General features: G+C 44.0%; 2 protein-coding genes across 2 annotated transcripts in view; one reads left to right on the top strand and one right to left on the bottom strand.

The window, feature by feature from the left end:
• LOC139459573 (superkiller complex protein 2-like) overlaps window positions 1–12,809 on the top strand; it is a 38,378-nt gene extending 25,569 nt beyond the window's left edge. The window contains exons 19-24 of the mRNA XM_071241126.1: window positions 506–876; window positions 5,256–5,466; window positions 7,176–7,286; window positions 8,505–8,723; window positions 9,995–10,135; window positions 11,358–12,809. Coding sequence (XP_071097227.1) covers window positions 506–876; window positions 5,256–5,466; window positions 7,176–7,286; window positions 8,505–8,723; window positions 9,995–10,135; window positions 11,358–11,558 — 1,254 coding nt within the window. The 3' untranslated portion in view covers window positions 11,559–12,809. The remainder of the gene's footprint in view (window positions 1–505; window positions 877–5,255; window positions 5,467–7,175; window positions 7,287–8,504; window positions 8,724–9,994; window positions 10,136–11,357) is intronic.
• Window positions 12,810–13,590: 781 nt separating this feature from the next.
• Window positions 13,591–17,622, bottom strand: LOC139458830 (uncharacterized). The gene is made up of 3 exons (XM_071240258.1): window positions 17,360–17,622; window positions 16,017–16,216; window positions 13,591–14,171 (listed from the first exon to the last, which is right to left on the bottom strand). Exons 1-3 carry the CDS (start codon window positions 17,526–17,528, stop codon window positions 13,623–13,625), a joined length of 918 nt encoding a protein of 305 aa, XP_071096359.1. The 5' UTR covers window positions 17,529–17,622; the 3' UTR covers window positions 13,591–13,622.
• Between the last annotated feature and the right edge of the window lie 470 nt (window positions 17,623–18,092).

The following is an 18,092-nucleotide window of genomic DNA, read 5'->3' as shown; positions in this document are numbered from 1 at the left end:
TTCAATCAACTCTTTCAAAACTATCCCTCGCTGTGAATAGCTTGAGGACTACTGATGTGGTGTTAACAATCAATCACCCTCTCACTCAGCCTTATCACCACAAGTTGATGACTCAATATTTTGTAAATCTAATAAGATTTGTTTAACCCATAGCTGTTATCAATTTAGTCTGAATCTTGTAATTTCATCCCATCTATCTAAACTTGTCATCAATGTATGGAGCTTAAAGGCAGAACTTGCTAGGGGACCTCATCTGCATATTTATTGGATCCTGATGCCAAGTTTATCAGACTGGAGTATAGCATCAATAACACGTTCCATTATATACACATGCGGATCCAGACAGGGGGGTGGTCCAGGGGGTCCCCCCCACTCCCCTTGAAAACCAAATGTAGTATGTTGTTATAGGCAGTAAAATTGACTGAGAGAGGATTTTGATATTTTGGACAATCACTTTTTAAAATGCTGGTTCCGCCCTTGATATGTTAGCATCCTGTATTTGCAGAGCGTGGTCCTGACCCACCCGGCAGCCATTAAAGCATTGTCTGCAGGTCGTGTGGTGGTCATCGACAACTCAAGTCACAGGAACACACTGGGTGTTGTGCTACAGTCAAGTATGGGGCAGAATAACGACAGAATATTTACTGTGCTTATTGTTTGTGAAAAACATTACAGTGAGGCTGCTCAAAATGATAAACACTCTGCCGAGGCATCGCCAATCCTGTCTCGGCAACTGTTTCAACCCGAGGGTCCATGTTGGCATGACGTTGTGAAGGTGAAGGGGGAAGAAATTAGTGTTGTGACAACAAAGACGCTGAAGGTGGATCCAACCAAAATAATAAATGATGTACAGAAACGACAACAACTCAGATTTAAGTAAGTCCTATGCCCGACACATTTTGGTCGTAACTTCTGCTTACATCTTGATTCATTGTTTGCTTTCTCTTTCAGTTTACTACTGCTATTCGTCTGTCAAAAATGTTTCTGTCGAAATCAATTTTCCGGATTAGCCACGCCTTTAGCTTGTCACAAGAGCAACCCCTGTGGTCTAGTTTATATAGCTCAGCAGCTGCCCAGAGAGGAGAAGGTCGGTGGTTCAATCCCTGCATTTGTGCAGACATGACTAGAACGACTGCACACACACGCTGACATGACATGAACTGAAAATTGCAGACTGCAGCATAAAACATCATTCGCCCACTGTTATCTGGAACTCGTGGGTTTGTTGTACGCCTGTCCATGGTTGACTCCCCCTGCTTTGAAAGGATGGCTGGATTAGGGGAGTGATGGTCAGGCCTTGATATGATTCCCCTTATCAATGTGAAGCCTATTCTTAGTATCCCTGACTGTATTATAGTGGTGAAACGATCCATCAGTGCACTGGTGCATCATGAATTTAATGCGACGATATGATACACAATAAGTTGTTTTCTGTATCAACACAAGATGTTAAACTTGCGAAAATAAATTACTGGCTACTTGTTTAATGACACCCAGCATTTTTTTCACGAAATGTGTTGCAATCAGGGATTCAAGTTCACTACTAATAATATCGCAATATGTATCATATCATGACCTATGTGTCGTGATTCATATCTTATCTTGACCTTGCTGTACTGTTTCACCCCAACCTAATTGATGAAACAGTGCTCAAAGCGGCATGGAAACTTATAACAGTGCAGACAGATACCTACAAGTGGTCAGGTTTATAATCATTCGTCTGGGGGAATTCCAGAGTAGAGTTGGTCCACAGTAACCTATGCTTGTCTCCCTGTGGGGATTCCAGAGTAGAATTGGTCCTCATTAGCCTATGCTTGTCTCCCTATGGGGATTCCAGAGTAGAGTTGGTCCCCAGTAACCTATGCTTGTCTCCCTATGGGGATTCCAGAGTAGAGTTGGTCCCCAGAAACCTATGCTTGTCTCCCTGAGGGGATTCCAGAGTAGAGTTGGTCCCCAGTAACCTATGCTTGTCTCCCTGTGGGGATTACAGAGTAGAGTTGGTCCCCAGTAACCTATGCTTGTCTCCCTATGGGGATTCCAGAGTAGAGTTGGTCCCCAGTAACCTATGCTTGTCTCCCTATGGGGATTCCAGAGTAGAGTTGGTCCCCAGAAACCTATGCTTGTCTCCCTGTGGGGATTCCAGAGTAGAGTTGGTCCCCAGTAACCTATGCTTGTCTCCCTGTGGGGATTCCAGAATAGAGTTGGTCCCCAGTAACCTACGCTTTTTTTCCCTGTGGGGATTCCAGAGTTGAGTTGGTCCCCAGTAACCTATGCTTCTCTCCCTGTGGGGATTCCAGAGTAGATTTGGTCCCCAGTAACCTATGCTTGTCTCCCTGTGGGGATTCCAGAATAGAGTTGGTCCCCAGTAACCTATGCTTGTATCCCTGTGGGGATTCCAGAGTAGAGTTGGTCCCCAGTAACCTATGCTTGTCTCCCTGTGGGGATTCCAGAGTAGAGTTGGTCCCCAGTAACCTATGCTTGTCTCCCTGTGGGGATTCCAGAATAGAGTTGGTCCCCAGTAACCTATGCTTGTCTCCCTATGGGGATTCCAGAGTTGAGTTGGTCCCCAGTAACCTATGCTTGTCTCCCTATGGGGATTCCAGAATAGAGTTGGTCCCCAGTAACCTATGCTTGTCTACCTGTGGGGATTCCAGAGTAGAGTTGGTCCCCAGTAACCTATGCTTGTCTCCCTGTGGGGATTCCAGAGTAGAGTTGGTCCCCAGTAACCTATGCTTGTCTCCCTGTGGGGATTCCAGAATAGAGTTGGTCCCCAGTAACCTACGCTTTTTTTCCCTGTGGGGATTCCAGAGTTGAGTTGGTCCCCAGTAACCTATGCTTCTCTCCCTGTGGGGATTCCAGAGTAGATTTGGTCCCCAGTAACCTATGCTTGTCTCCCTGTGGGGATTCCAGAATAGAGTTGGTCCCCAGTAACCTATGCTTGTATCCCTGTGGGGATTCCAGAGTAGAGTTGGTCCCCAGTAACCTATGCTTGTCTCCCTGTGGGGATTCCAGAGTAGAGTTGGTCCCCAGTAACCTATGCTTGTCTCCCTGTGGGGATTCCAGAATAGAGTTGGTCCCCAGTAACCTATGCTTGTCTCCCTATGGGGATTCCAGAGTTGAGTTGGTCCCCAGAAACCTATGCTTGTCTCCCTGTGGGGATTCCAGAGTAGAGTTGGTCCCCAGTAACCTATGCTTGTCTCCCTGTGGGGATTCCAGAATAGAGTTGGTCCCCAGTAACCTACGCTTTTTTTCCCTGTGGGGATTCCAGAGTTGAGTTGGTCCCCAGTAACCTATGCTTCTCTCCCTGTGGGGATTCCAGAGTAGATTTGGTCCCCAGTAACCTATGCTTGTCTCCCTGTGGGGATTCCAGAATAGAGTTGGTCCCCAGTAACCTATGCTTGTATCCCTGTGGGGATTCCAGAGTAGAGTTGGTCCCCAGTAACCTATGCTTGTCTCCCTGTGGGGATTCCAGAGTAGAGTTGGTCCCCAGTAACCTATGCTTGTCTCCCTGTGGGGATTCCAGAATAGAGTTGGTCCCCAGTAACCTATGCTTGTCTCCCTATGGGGATTCCAGAGTTGAGTTGGTCCCCAGTAACCTATGCTTGTCTCCCTATGGGGATTCCAGAATAGAGTTGGTCCCCAGTAACCTATGCTTGTCTACCTGTGGGGATTCCAGAGTAGAGTTGGTCCCCAGTAACCTATGCTTGTCTCCCTGTGGGGATTCCAGAGTAGAGTTGGTCCCCAGTAACCTATGCTTGTCTCCCTGTGGGGATTCCAGAATAGAGTTGGTCCCCAGTAACCTACGCTTTTTTTCCCTGTGGGGATTCCAGAGTTGAGTTGGTCCCCAGTAACCTATGCTTCTCTCCCTGTGGGGATTCCAGAGTAGATTTGGTCCCCAGTAACCTATGCTTGTCTCCCTGTGGGGATTCCAGAATAGAGTTGGTCCCCAGTAACCTATGCTTGTATCCCTGTGGGGATTCCAGAGTAGAGTTGGTCCCCAGTAACCTATGCTTGTCTCCCTGTGGGGATTCCAGAGTAGAGTTGGTCCCCAGTAACCTATGCTTGTCTCCCTGTGGGGATTCCAGAATAGAGTTGGTCCCCAGTAACCTATGCTTGTCTCCCTATGGGGATTCCAGAGTTGAGTTGGTCCCCAGAAACCTATGCTTTTTTTCCCTGTGGGGATTCCAGAGTTGAGTTGGTCCCCAGTAACCTATGCTTGTCTACCTGTGGGGATTCCAGAGTTGAGTTGGTCCCCAGTAACCTATGCTTGTCTACCTGTGGGGATTCCAGAGTTGAGTTAGTACCCAGTAACCTATGCTTGTCTGCCTGTGGGGATTACAGAGTAGAGTTGCTCCCCAGTAACCTATGCTTGTCTCCCTATGGGGATTCCAGAATAGAGTTGGTCCCCAGTAACCTATGCTTGTCTACCTGTGGGGATTCCAGAGTAGAGTTGGTCCCCAGTAACCTATGCTTGTCTACCTGTTGGGATTCCAGAATAGAGTTGGTCCCCAGTAACCTACGCTTTTTTTCCCTGTGGGGATTCCAGAGTTGAGTTGGTCCCCAGTAACCTATGCTTGTCTCCCTGTGGGGATTCCAGAGTAGAGTTGGTCCCCAGTAGCCTATGCTTATTCCATAATGTAAATTCTTTCTCCACCAATGTGTGTTTTAGGTGGTTTCGGTTCCATGACAGATTCACCTGCTCCTCGTTTAGTATGTAACGTTATATCTGTGTTAAGAATCTCCAGTGCCATTGGTTAATCCATACCATTCGATAAAACAATGCATTTCAATGTATAACCCCCAAATCATGTGATTGACACTGACCTTGAATATTGACCCATCACATGATCGGTATTTACCTGTAATGTGATGAATATTGACACTTGTCTGCTTGAAAACAAGATGACATCTGGTGGTAACATTTCTCAGTTCCCAGGTTACTGTAATGAAACAGAGGACAGTTTACTGGCTTCATAAACTTTAAAGTGAATTATTGTAAAACAGAACAAATGATTTGACTGCAACCTCGGTATGGTCAGACCACCTCAGGGGTTGGGTGCTTGGGTTCTTGTTTTCGTATATTGAACTCGTCAAGATTACGTATTTGTTTAAGATTCCATGAAGATACTTGTACTGTCAGCACCATACCATCTACGATCTACGATCCATCTCACTTCTCTCTCTCTATCCTATCATAGGACTGAAATGCTGTTCAAAGTTTACTCTCACTCACTCACTCATTCACTTACACACAGAGATGATCCCCCCGGCCAGTCTGTTTCCATGACAACCCAGGAGTTGCTGCGACTGACAGAAGCTAATCTGTCTGGTATGAGTGGCCTTGACCCTGTGAAAGACCTTCACCTTCGTGACATCAGTCTCGTTGAGCAGTTCCGGTCACTGCAGTTCCTTGAAGAGAATCTAAGAAAATATCAATGTATCAACTGTCCCAAGTTTGAAGATCATGTGAGTACTGTAACTGTCAGCAGAAATTTTGATTGTATCGTCAGATATAAGTAGTAGACTCATATCATAGTGCTTATTGTCCATATTGCCCAAGTACAGCTAGTTATTAAACTCTATACACAAGCACATGTGTAATAATAGTATAAAAGTATTGAAAACTTAACAGTCAAAGTCAACCTTTGTTGCACCTTTGTTTCAAACACTGCATGTATTATGTAATTAATAATGATGCTACATCCTTGTCTCCCTGTGTGGCTTCCTGGTCAGGATAGGTCCCCAGTACCCCTTTCTTGTCTTCCTGTAGGGATTCCTGGGCAGGATAGGTCCAAGTACCTAATGCTTGTCTTAATGTAGGGGTTCTTGGGCAGGATAGGTCCCCAGTACCTAATGCTTGTCTCCCTGTAGGGGTTCCAGGGCTGGGTAGGTCCCCAGTACCCCATGCTTGTCTCCCTGTAGGGATTCGAGGGCTGGGTAGGTCCCCAGTACACCATGCTTGTCTCCCTGTAGGGGTTCCAGGGCTGGGTAGGTCCCCAGTACACCATGCTTGTCTCCCTGTAGGGGTTCCAGGGCTGGGTAGGTCCCCAGTACCTAATGCTTGTCTCCCTGTAGGAGTTCCAGGGCTGGGTAGGTCCCCAGTACACCATGCTGGTCTCCCTGTAGGGGTTCCAGGGCTGGGTAGGTCCCCAGTACACCATGCTTGTCTCCCTGTAGGGGTTCCAGGGCTGGGTAGGTCCCCAGTACACCATGCTTGTCTCCCTGTAGGGGTTCCAGGGCTGGGTAGGTCCCCAGTACACCATGCTTGTCTCCCTATAGGGGTTCCAGGGCTGGGTAGGTCCCCAGTACACCATGCTTGTCTCCCTGTAGGGATTCCAGGGCTGGGTAGGTCCCCAGTACACCATGCTTGTCTCCCTGTAGGGGTTCCAGGGCTGGGCAGGTCCCCAGTACACCATGCTTGTCTCCCTGTAGGGGTTCCAGGGCTGGGCAGGTCCCCAGTACACCATGCTTGTCTCCCTATAGGGATTCCAGGGCTGGGTAGGTCCCCAGTACACCATGCTTGTCTCCCTGTAGGGGTTCCAGGGCTGGGTAGGTCCCCAGTACCCCATGCTTGTCTCCCTGTAGGGGTTCCAGGGCTGGGTAGGTCCCCAGTACCCCATGCTTGTCTCCCTGTAGGGGTTCCAGGGCTGGGTAGGTCCCCAGTACACCATGCTTGTCTCCCTGTAGGGATTCCAGGGCTGGGTAGGTCCCCAGTACACCATGCTTGTCTCCCTGTAGGGGTTCCAGGGCTGGGTAGGTCCCCAGTACACCATGCTTGTCTCCCTGTAGGGATTCCAGGGCTGGGTAGGTCCCCAGTACACCATGCTTGTCTCCCTGTAGGGGTTCCAGGGCTGGGTAGGTCCCCAGTACACCATGCTTGTCTCCCTGTAGGGATTCCAGGGCTGAGTAGGTCCCCAGTACCCCATGCTTGTCTCCCTGTAGGGATTCCAGGGCTGAGTAGGTCCCCAGTACACCATGCTTGTCTCCCTATAGGGGTTCCAGGGCTGGGTAGGTCCCCAGTACACCATGCTTGTCTCCCTGTAGGGATTCCAGGCCAGTGTAGGTCCCCAGAACCCAATGCTTCTCTCCTTGTGTAGATACCAGAACAGAATGTGACCCCAGTGCCTAAAGCTTATAGTAACAACAGTCGCTCACTTCTCCCTTTCTCCCACCAGTTCCACCATGTCCAGAAGAACATGTCCATACAAGCCGAGTATGAGAACCTCAAGTACCTGCTGTCTGACCAGAGTCTCACCCTGCTGCCGGAGTATGAGCAGAGGATAAAGGTCAGTCATTTAGAGTTATCTGCCCCTTGCCAAATAGTTTTAAGAATACTGTACGAAGATTTATGGATTTCTGTCCTGAGTGAATTAGTATTTTTCTGAGGGACAGGTATCTGTAATTGAGACTAGCTAGGAGATATGTACAGGATAAAACAAGAGTTTGGATGACAATGTAAACACTAGAAGGGAAATCCTTACTGCCAACGGCACAGAGTATTAACATTCTCAACCAAACCCAAGAGGGAGTGTTTTGTCTGACTTATAAACCAATGAAAAACCTGACACAATAGAATGAACTAGCCAGTCAGTGTGAAGCAAAAATTGTAATACTTACTGAGAACTGCTCAATATTTATCCTCTAAAAGAGCTTCTGTGCCATGGCACTATGTTAATGAAGTTTATCTTGAAAGCTTTTTAAGAATAAATATATGGATGAACAACTTCTTTATTACAATTAGGAGCGACGTGACCAAGGCTATTACATACCCCCGGCGTACCATCAACTCATCAAACATCCCAATCAGTCATAACCCTTTTGTTTATATTACTGGCTTCACCCTTTTGTTTATATTACTGACTTCCCCAGTTGATATGTTCACCCTTTTGTGTATATAACAGGCTTCTCCAGTCCAGTGTAAGTACATCTTAAATCAGCCCTACTGTATAAACATTCCTACTACCTGTACATATACTTGTCAACCATACTCAGTACATCACTTGCTTGATAACAGTGTTTGAACCTACGCCGAACCATCGCTCCCAATTGTAATAAAGAAGTTGTTCATCCATATATCTTATCCTTACTTAGTACTCCAACTTCTAAATGCCTCTCAAAGAAGTTGATATCAATCCACACAATTGGGATCAATGACATGCATCAACCAAGTCAGCGAGCCTGACCACCCGATTTCGTTAGTCGACTTCTTATGTCTTGTGGCATAAGTTAGTTTACATACCTTTCTGTGGTATTGAATCTTCTGTTTCTCATCTTTGCATATTCACATTAACCCTTTTGATTATGACTATTATTATATCATCAATAATAATAATAATGATGATCCAGAAAAGTCAGGGGAGCTTCAGAGCCTTGCACTGTTTGAATCTTACTTTTGAAAATTCAAGCCTGTTCTTCCGTTATGACCTAAACAATCTGATTAAGCAAATATTCATAATAACATCAGGTGAGCTAGAGAGCCTTTATAATGTTCCAATTCTGTTTAGGTATTACAAGATTTGAACTACATCGATGCCAACAACGCAGTCCAGTTGAAAGGTCGTGTGGCATGTGAGATCAGCAGCAACGAGCTGATGATCACCGAGCTGGTGTTTGAGAATGCCCTTACCGACCTCCACCCGACAGACATTGCTGCTCTCCTCTCCTGCATGGTGTTCGAGCAGAAGAAGTGCAGCGAGCCCAACCTCACGGACACCCTCAAAAAGGTGAGATCAACCTGTCACAGGATTTGAAAGCTTTAATCATTGTTGAACTGGGACTTATTAGGCTCATTCTCTGACCCATCATTTCAGTTCAATTCACTTTGTGGTTTGATTTGAAGGACCAGTAGAATGTATCTGACATATGGGGGACTCTGGGGGTTTGCTGTGTGTAGTTGCTTCCCTTTGATGTGCCAGGATCTAAATCCCAAATTCGCCCTGATCATGATCCTTGATTTGTCAGCACTATGCCCAGGCTCCCAAAACATTTCACAAACCATCTGCAGTCTGCTTGTCTTGGGGTTTCCCTCAGACATTGAGCTGATTAGACATAATATCACTGGAAAACTGCTCAAAGCAGTGTTAGATCCATTCAGTATTTAATATTATCCATTACTCTGACTTACAATAACAATGAATAATGCAGCCAGGTCAATGGAGTTTTAAGCCATGTACAGAGTTACAGGGATTTACACAGACCTGGGGCGGTTAGGTAGCCAAGTGGTTTAAGTGTTCGCTCGTCATGCTGAAGACCTGGCTTCGATTCCTGACATGGGTACAATGTGTGAAGCCCATTTCTGGTGTCCCCCACCGTGATATTGCTGGAATATTGCTAAAAGCAGCGTAAAACCATACTCACTCACTTACATAGACCTATCCATGCCTGCAGCAAATCGCCATAAATAATCCCAGTTCATGTTAACATAGATCTTACTGATGTCATGGCTTTCTGGAGGTAACTTGTATATCACTGAAAACGAGAGGACAAGAAGGAGAGGCTTTAATGCTTAGCGACCCGTGAAGATCCGAGGTAGAATAGGTCTTCAGCAACCCATGCTTGCTGTAAAAGGTGACTATGCTTGTCCTAAGAGGCAACTAATGGGAGTGGGTGGTCAGAATCGCTGACTTGGTTGATGCATGTCATTGTATCCCAATAAGGTAGGTTGATGCTCATGATGTCAATCACTGGATTGTCTGGTCCTGACTGGATTAACAGACCACCGTCATATAGCTGGATTATTGTCGAGTATGGCGTTAAACAACAATCAAACAAACAAACTAATGCTTAGTTTACTAAATGCAATGTTTCAATATCTGAGAATTTAGGAAATTAACTTGTAATAAATCCAAATTTTCAACAAAATCATTATCTTGTACCAATTTGCCTGCTAAGGGCACTTAGTTTAGAATTCTAGATATATTCCTGAGTTCATCATTTTTGGTTAGCGAGGTTCAGCTGTTTTAGAGAAGAAACTTTATAGTATTTATATGTTCAGGGCCATGAGCGGATCCTGGAGATTGCGGAGCGTATCGGTCAGTTGCAGAGGCAACATGGGATGGTAGTACCAGTGGAGGACTACAAAGCCACATTCAAGATCGGCATCATGGAAGTCGTGTTTGAGTGGGCGAGAGGCATGGTCAGTAGACATTGTTGTTTTGCACAGTCCAAACTGTGCTCGTCTCCCTGTGGGTATTCTGGTGCAGAATAGATCCCCAGTACCTCATGCTTGTCTCCCTGTGGGGATTCTGGTGCAGAATAGATCCCCAGTACCTCATGCTTGTCTCCCTGTGGGTATTCTGGTGCAGAATAGATCCCCAGTACCTCATGCTTGTCTCCCTATAGGGATTCTGGTGCAGAATAGATCCCCAGTACCTCATGCTTGTCTCCCTGTGGGGATTCTGGTGCAGAATAGATCCCCAGTACCTCATGCTTGTCTCCCTGTGGGGATTCTAGTGCAGAATAGATCCCCAGTACCTCATGCTTGTCTCCCTGTGGGGATTCTGGTGCAGAATAGATCCCCAGTACCTCATGCTTGTCTCCCTGTGGGGATTCTGGTGCAGAATAGATCCCCAGTATCTCATGCTTGTCTCCCTTTAGGGAGTCGAGGGCAGCATAGACCCAGTACTTCTTGCTTGTCTTGCTTGATTCTAGGGCAGAATATGTCCCCATTACTCAATGTACATTCAAGTGACCCATCTGACCAAATCATCTAAGGTAGTGAAAATGTTCAATTCCAATTTGGATACAGTGTGTAAGTGATCAGAACAATTTATATAACAATATGTATCAATTCTGAATTAAATGTATCGTATCATTGACATTATTACTTCCATGCACCAGTGTACTATAGCATTAGCCATAAGTTATGCCAGGATCAGGTGGTGTTGGTGTTACATCAATTAGAGATTCACTGACTTGGTTGATGCATGTCATCCTGTCCCAGTTGTGTAGACCGATGCTCATCACTGGATTGACTTTATTATTTAACGACATATACCTGGAAGATTGCTGAGTGCAGTGTTAAACAAGAAACAAACCAAAAAAAAGGCTCATTATGATCTTTGGTCTGTTGACTATGCTTGTCGTATAAGGCGACCAACGGGATTGGGTGGTCAGGCTCGCTGACTTGGTTGATGCATGTCATCGATCCCAATTGCGTGTATTGATGCTCATGATGTCGATCACTGGATTGTCTGGTCCAGGCTTGAGTATTTACAGACCACCGTCATATAGCTGGAATATTGCTGAGTGCGGCGTAAAACAACAAACCAACCAACCGACCTTGGTCTGTCAGCATTATAGGCTTCATCATGACCTGACTCGACCTCCCACCAAAAGTAAATATGTTGATATTTCAGCCATTTGCGGAGATTACCGACCTGACTGACGTCCAAGAAGGGATCATTGTGCGCTGTATACAAAGACTGCATGAGACGCTGCGTGACGTGCGGAACGCAGCCAGGATTATCGGGGACCCTGTACTCTTCCAGAAGATGGAGGAGGCCTCCGCGATGATCAAGAGAGACATTGTGTTTGCTGCCAGCTTGTACACTCAGTGATGTTTCCAAAGGTTAAGGGGGCGGTGGGGTAGCCTTGTGGTTACAACGTTTACTCGTCACACCAAAGTTCTGGGGTTGATTCCCACATCTGTACAACCAACGCATGAAGCCCATTCACTGGCTCCAGGGTGTTATAATCTTCATGGCATAGAATGTGGCTGATGCTGAGACAATGCTGACCTATGAATAATGCTGGGATTTCATCTCTAGACTTTTTGTTTTTACCAGGACGGTAATTTAGAATGTTGTTGAAGTTAGCTCCCTTTGTACAGCTTACTGTAATTGGCCGAGCAGTTGTCTTGTATAAAGTGTTATTCACTTGTTGGTGCTATCCCATGGTGCACTGCACAGTTATGTATATGTATCTTGTTGTCTCGGTCACAAATACTGTTTCGTGAAAGTTTATGAGAATGAACAATAGCCTATCAAGCTGTGATGCCTTTTCATTCAATCTTTGAAAAATGTTGAAAAGCTTAATTCAAGTCCTGCCTTGTTCTTTCTATAATTCTTTCTATCACTGATGGGTCTGAGGGTAAAATTGTACATTTTAAGTTATTTTGCTGTTTTGGGGGTAAAGTAATGATTTTAGTCATGTGTTATTAGCAATCCTTACATTAGTTGAGAGCTTATTTTGTGTTCTGTTATGGTATGTATGGCCTTGAAATCACTAGTTAGAGTCTTGAAAAGACATTAAATGACCCGAATTTAGGCGACAGAAACTTAGTATGAATCAGGATATAATTTTGAAGATGTTCATGTTTGGAGAATTTATTTACAAAATAATGTGAAGCTTGTTACCTATTTCTTTATGTCTTGACGGAAGTCACTAAAATATTGTGGAGTTTCGAAATTTGTTTGGTAATATCTCATTACTTTGAGTTACAAAAACCTTGTTATACATGTTGTAAGAGTTTTTGGATGTGTGGATGTTTTAGATAAAACAAGAAGCATTTCCTTATGCGAAAAACACCAAAGTCAGTAATAAGTTCCCCTTATTTTCAATCACAAAAGCCACCAATATTAAAGATCCTCAATTGAGTAAGATTAATAGCTGAAAGATGTCAGACTGATAAATGTGCTTTCTCTTCCCCTCCTTTTTTTAAAACATACTTAAGTACAAGAGCTGGTAAGTCGTCCTGTGCTGTGTGATATATGCTGCTCGTCCCTGTGTACTTCACTGTGATATCGATGTGATGGTCCAACATTGGAACACTTGTGTACTGAATGTGTACACCAGGGAATAAATGTCCTAACGCCTGTTGTTGTTGTTGATGTCTGTGGCTGGAGGATAACTACAAACAAGGGCTTCACAACAGTTTATTGCAACAATGTCGGAAGAAATGGAATGAACATGATTGTATATGTGTGTATATACTACTGAGGAATAACTTTCTATACATCCCGGTTTTCACGATATATACATATTCTTGTCTCCCAGTAGGGATTCTAGGGAAAAATAGGTCACTACTACCTGTGTTTGTCTCCTCAGAGATTCCAGGGTAGAATAGGTCCCCACTACCCATGTTTGTCTCCTCATAGGGATTCTGGGGTAAAACAGGTCCCCACTACTCATGTTTGTCTCCCCATAGAGATTCTGGAGTAGAATAGGTCCCCACTACCCATGTTTGTCTCCCCATAGAGATTCCGGAGTAGAATAGGTCCCCACTACCCATCTTTGTCTCTCCATAGAGATTCCGGGGTAGAATAGGTCCCTACTACCCATGTTTGTCTCCCCATAGAGATTCCGGAGTAGAATAGGTCCCCACTACCCATGTTTGTCTCCCGATAGAGATTCCGGAGTAGAATAGGTTCCCACTACCCATGTTTATCTCCAATAGAGATTCCGGAGTAGAATAGGTCCCCACTACCCATCTTTGTCTCTCCATAGAGATTCCGGGGAAGAACAGGTCCCCATAGGTGCCTTAAAACAACATTCACTCACTCCATGACTTGAGTGTATTGAATATCATTAAACAGGGAACATTAGAAACAAATCTCTCTGGGACCTTCCTTGCATGGAGAACTTGATGGAACAAAAATGAGCCGAGTGGGCAATAGGATATTCTAATCATCCTCAAACAATGTTTCAACAATCATTTGTTGGATTTTAATTTTTAAAAGTTCTTTTCTCTTACCATCCCTCAGACGTTTCAACTGAAAACATATTAATTTTGCAAAGATATCATCTTCTACGTCAGTATGTGCCATGTCGGGTTGAAAAAGTACAGTCGGACTGGCATAGGAGGTGGTGGGCGTGGCATGAGGACTGGGTGTAGTATGGTGACTGATGAGACGTTGTGGGACTGGATGGGGTACGCTAGGGGATGCTGGTATAGATGGCACCACTTGACGATGACTTGACGGTTCTGAGTCCGAACGATTTTCCGCCTCATAGACATACATCTCAGGTTCACGTTTGATAAGTTTCCGCGGAACTGCCTCATCGTCCCAATCCACAAAGTAATGGTTGCCATGGCGATTGTCCTGATTGGCTTCTGGACTGTCCAGCTTGCTTCCCTCTGACTGGTCATCTGCATCTTCAAATATGTGCTCGATGCTGTCACTGTCCAGGTTTACTCTCATCACTCCGGGAGAGTCTGTATTAAGGCTTTCCTGAAAGAAGATGTCCAACACAACAATCAGCAAAGTTAGTTTTCCCCAACCTCCTGTTCTTGCATCCATTCTTAGTAGGGCCATGGGCCCCATTCCACAAACCTTTCATAGAGTCACACAGATGTAAGTCTAGGTTAAAGTATCGGTGTTATGAGTGAATATTTTAAGATTCCCAATGAAAATGAAATGGTGTTTTAGATGTATAAAACTGTTCTTAATATATAGGCTTGACTCAGAAAGTAAATTATCTTGTAATTGTGTTTCGGAAATGAGCTCCTTTGTACGCATGCTCTGAAATAGCTTCATTGGGTATTGATGCCAGCTGTTTTTATAACTTGAGTTTTTCATTTAATGCATGCATTTCTGTACTTTTGAATATTTTAGGGGGTATTTTATGCAAATAAGCTGCTTATCTGTAGTTCTGGTTGTTGTAACTTTATGTTAAAGTATGGGAGTTACGATCACATTAGCATTACGATCGCTTTGCTGAATGGATCCCAGATTTACTGTGCGAGGTCTCTTATGCTTAGCAGAATCTGATAATTGCGGGTTTAAATCCATATTACCCATAGTATGATTCTTGGTTTATCTGCACCATAATGTCACTTGTTGGTTTCAAGTAAGTGGTAAGTCCTTCATCACTTCAGCTTCCTTCACACAGTAAGCTGACACACCAAGATATAACTCTAATATAGTTCAAAGTTGCCATAAACCCACTCTCTCAATCACTTGTCTTTGCACTTTCAGTTTCTGGTTAGTGAGTGAGTATGGTTTTATGCCACTTTTAGCAATATTCCAGCAAAATCACAGCGGGGACACCAGAAATTGGCTTCACACATTTTACCCATTTCCGGAATCAAACACAGGTCTTTGGCGTGACAGGCGAACACTTTAACCACCAGGCTACCCGACCGCCCCGTCGGGTTAGTGATGGAGTGGGTAGACTTGTGGTAAAAGTGATTACTCGTCAGGACAGGGTTCCATTCACATGGGTACAATTTGTGAATTCCATTTCAGGTGTCCCTTGCTGTGGTCATTGTGGTGATATTGCTAAAAGCGGCATAAAACCCAACTCGCTCGCTCATACTGATTTGTGTGAAAGAGGATGTTAGGATAAAACACTAAGTTATTCCTAAACACACCATCTTGTATCTTTGTCCTGACAAAACACACTCATGAATATTTATTGAAAGGTGAGGATCCTCCATTTTGCATCCCTTGTGATGAGAGAATCACGGTCAAGCAAGTCTTTTTTTGACCTGATAGACTTGGATTGTTAGTGGATGTACCCTTGATGGGGGATGTAGAAGTGTAAAATGATTGTCCCCCAGAGAGGGTATGTAAGACCACGTCCTTCAAAGTAACTTTTCTCTGCCACATTTTTAATCGTAGTATATGTGTTCATTTAACTTTGGCTAAATTTGACAAAAATTGCCTGAAGACCTGAAGGGATGATGTAAATCCTGCCTGGGTCCAAGCAGGTTGCAAAGGTACTGTAAGTCCCCATGGACCCTAGCATGGTGATCTATCTTCAGCTGCTGGCGATCTATAACCCTTTTTTATAATGTATTGTTACATATAGTGATATCTTTTTATGGTTGTATGCTAGTTCTAAATATTAATCTGTGATATTCTAGTTATTTTATCGTACATTGATTTAATCTAAATATGTGTATTCTTAATGTATAACTTCTCATCACAATATGGCTGAAATATTGAGTATAATATGCCGATGTGACTTTAAATATTAACTCACTCACCTGACAAAATAACCAATCAAACTGCTTTATCTTTCATAGTCAGTTGATAATGAGTAGTAAGAGATTCCTAACAGTAACACCTCACCATTTTTGTATGGACTTTCTTTGCTGTCCGGACTTGCATTCTGAGGAAGTTGTCAAGCATATCGTAGTACGGCCATTTGGACTTGTATGTGTCCTCCGTGTCGCCCTTCATCCGACTGTGGACCTGACTCACCAGCTCCTTGTTCAGTTCCTTCGTGTAGTATGTCCGCAGGTTGGCAAACTTCTTGATAACTGCATGATCTGGAGAAAATTAGATAGGATCATGAAAATATAGCATAGCTATTTAATTCCAGTATCCAGATCTTCAGGCTAACAGGAAAATACTACTCAACATTTGCGAAGGAACACACCTTTGACAGAGATGACATCTGGGTATAGCTGGGGAGTTTTATTATATAAAGTTTCTTTTGTTAAATGTATGCAACAGCTAGCTATGCAGCTGAACAAATCAATGTCCTTCGTTCATGACAACCGCTCATGACAAAGGACCACCCTCGTTATAGTTCTGGTGCAGTGTGAGATAAGCATTCTCCAACCTTACGAGTGCTGAAAGTGTTTTTCTTTAATTGTGTTGTGGTGTCTTCTGTTATAGAATGGTATTTCCAAATGCTGATTCGGACAGCTCACTTCGGTGAGTCCTACCAGAACGCCTACGTTACACTATACATAGTCTAGTTTGACAGTTTTAACTCCACACAATATTTCAGCTATACGACAGCTGCCTGTAAATTACAGAATATGGACCAGACAATCCATGCAGATATTGATATCAAATGATTCACGGTGTCCGGGTACAATGACAAACAATCAACCAAGTCATTGAGTCTGACCACCCAATCCATTTTGTCTATACAAAGACGTATATAGACACACTTTGGACAATAAAAGTCTTGTAGCAATTGATGTAAGGAAGCAGATATTCCCCCGAAACAAACCACATCTATTTCATTATCATCAGGGCAGTCGGGTAGCCTAGAGGTTAAAGCGTCCACTCTTTACGCCGAAGACCCGGGTTCGATTCCCGGCATGAGTGCAATATGTGAAGCCCATTTCTGGTGTCCCCCGCCGTGATATTACTGGAATATTGCTAAAAGCGGCGTAAAACCATCCTTACTCACTTCATTATCATTATCATCATCATCGTCATCATCTAATTCACTTCATGTATCATGTTTATCTACATAAGTTAATTAACTTGTCAAAAATCTAAATCTTTCAAGAAAGTATTTAAAAAAAGTGTCAAAATACTCAACTGTAAACATGGTAAAAAAATCTTCCAGATATTTTACAATACATGCTGGTTTTATCAGATCTGCAAGAGACAATATCTAAAACGTTTACAATAAACCCACACATTTATCACAAGGTTATGAAAACACGCACCTGTCCAGTTCATTTGCTGACCAATATCTCTGACCACCTCGCTCTTAAAGCTCCTGTCTCGATAGTGCTGACTCCTGGCATCCCACAACGCTGGCTGCGCCGAGATCAGACGGATCAACTTCATGTTGGTCTCGCGCTCCTCTCTGTCAATATCCATTGCGGTCGCCATGTATACCCTTGACAGAAACTACATGTATTTCACAGGTATATTTGTGCGGCCACGCCAGCACCTGCAATGCGGTTTTGAACAGGATTTAAAACTATACGTCGATTTTTACAGACAAATCGGCAGACACAAAATGGCGGCTCGCAATGTCTGTGTGAAGGCAAATTAGAGTCTATTTTTAGCAGACACGGCCCAGCCTGTCTGCAGAGTGTCTGTATCTGGGTCAACTGCTGCAGATGTCAGCGCGTGGAGCGGGATTATCTGATTGGGGAAGGCAGGTGGATATTAGCGAATATATTAAGGTTGTCGTTCTTAGCCTATGGTTGCCGGGGTTCTTTTCCGAATTTGGGGAATTACATACATGGATTTTTAGGTCGAATTAATACATTTTTTAAAGTATAACGTTGTGAAACAACAGTGTTTAAGCTATATACAGTGCCTTCGTTTAATTAATACAAGTTTGAACTATAACTATGTGAAACAGCCCTGTTTAGCTATATACAGTGCCTACGTTTAATTAATACAAGTTTGAACTATAACTATGTGAAACAGCCCTGTTTTAGCTAC

Source organism: Haliotis cracherodii, unplaced genomic scaffold (assembly GCF_022045235.1).
Source record: "Haliotis cracherodii isolate W230 unplaced genomic scaffold, xgHalCrac1.p SCAF_13, whole genome shotgun sequence".
In the NCBI taxonomy this organism is placed as follows: domain Eukaryota; kingdom Metazoa; phylum Mollusca; class Gastropoda; order Lepetellida; family Haliotidae; genus Haliotis; species Haliotis cracherodii.
This window is presented reverse-complemented; position numbering and strand designations above follow the sequence as displayed.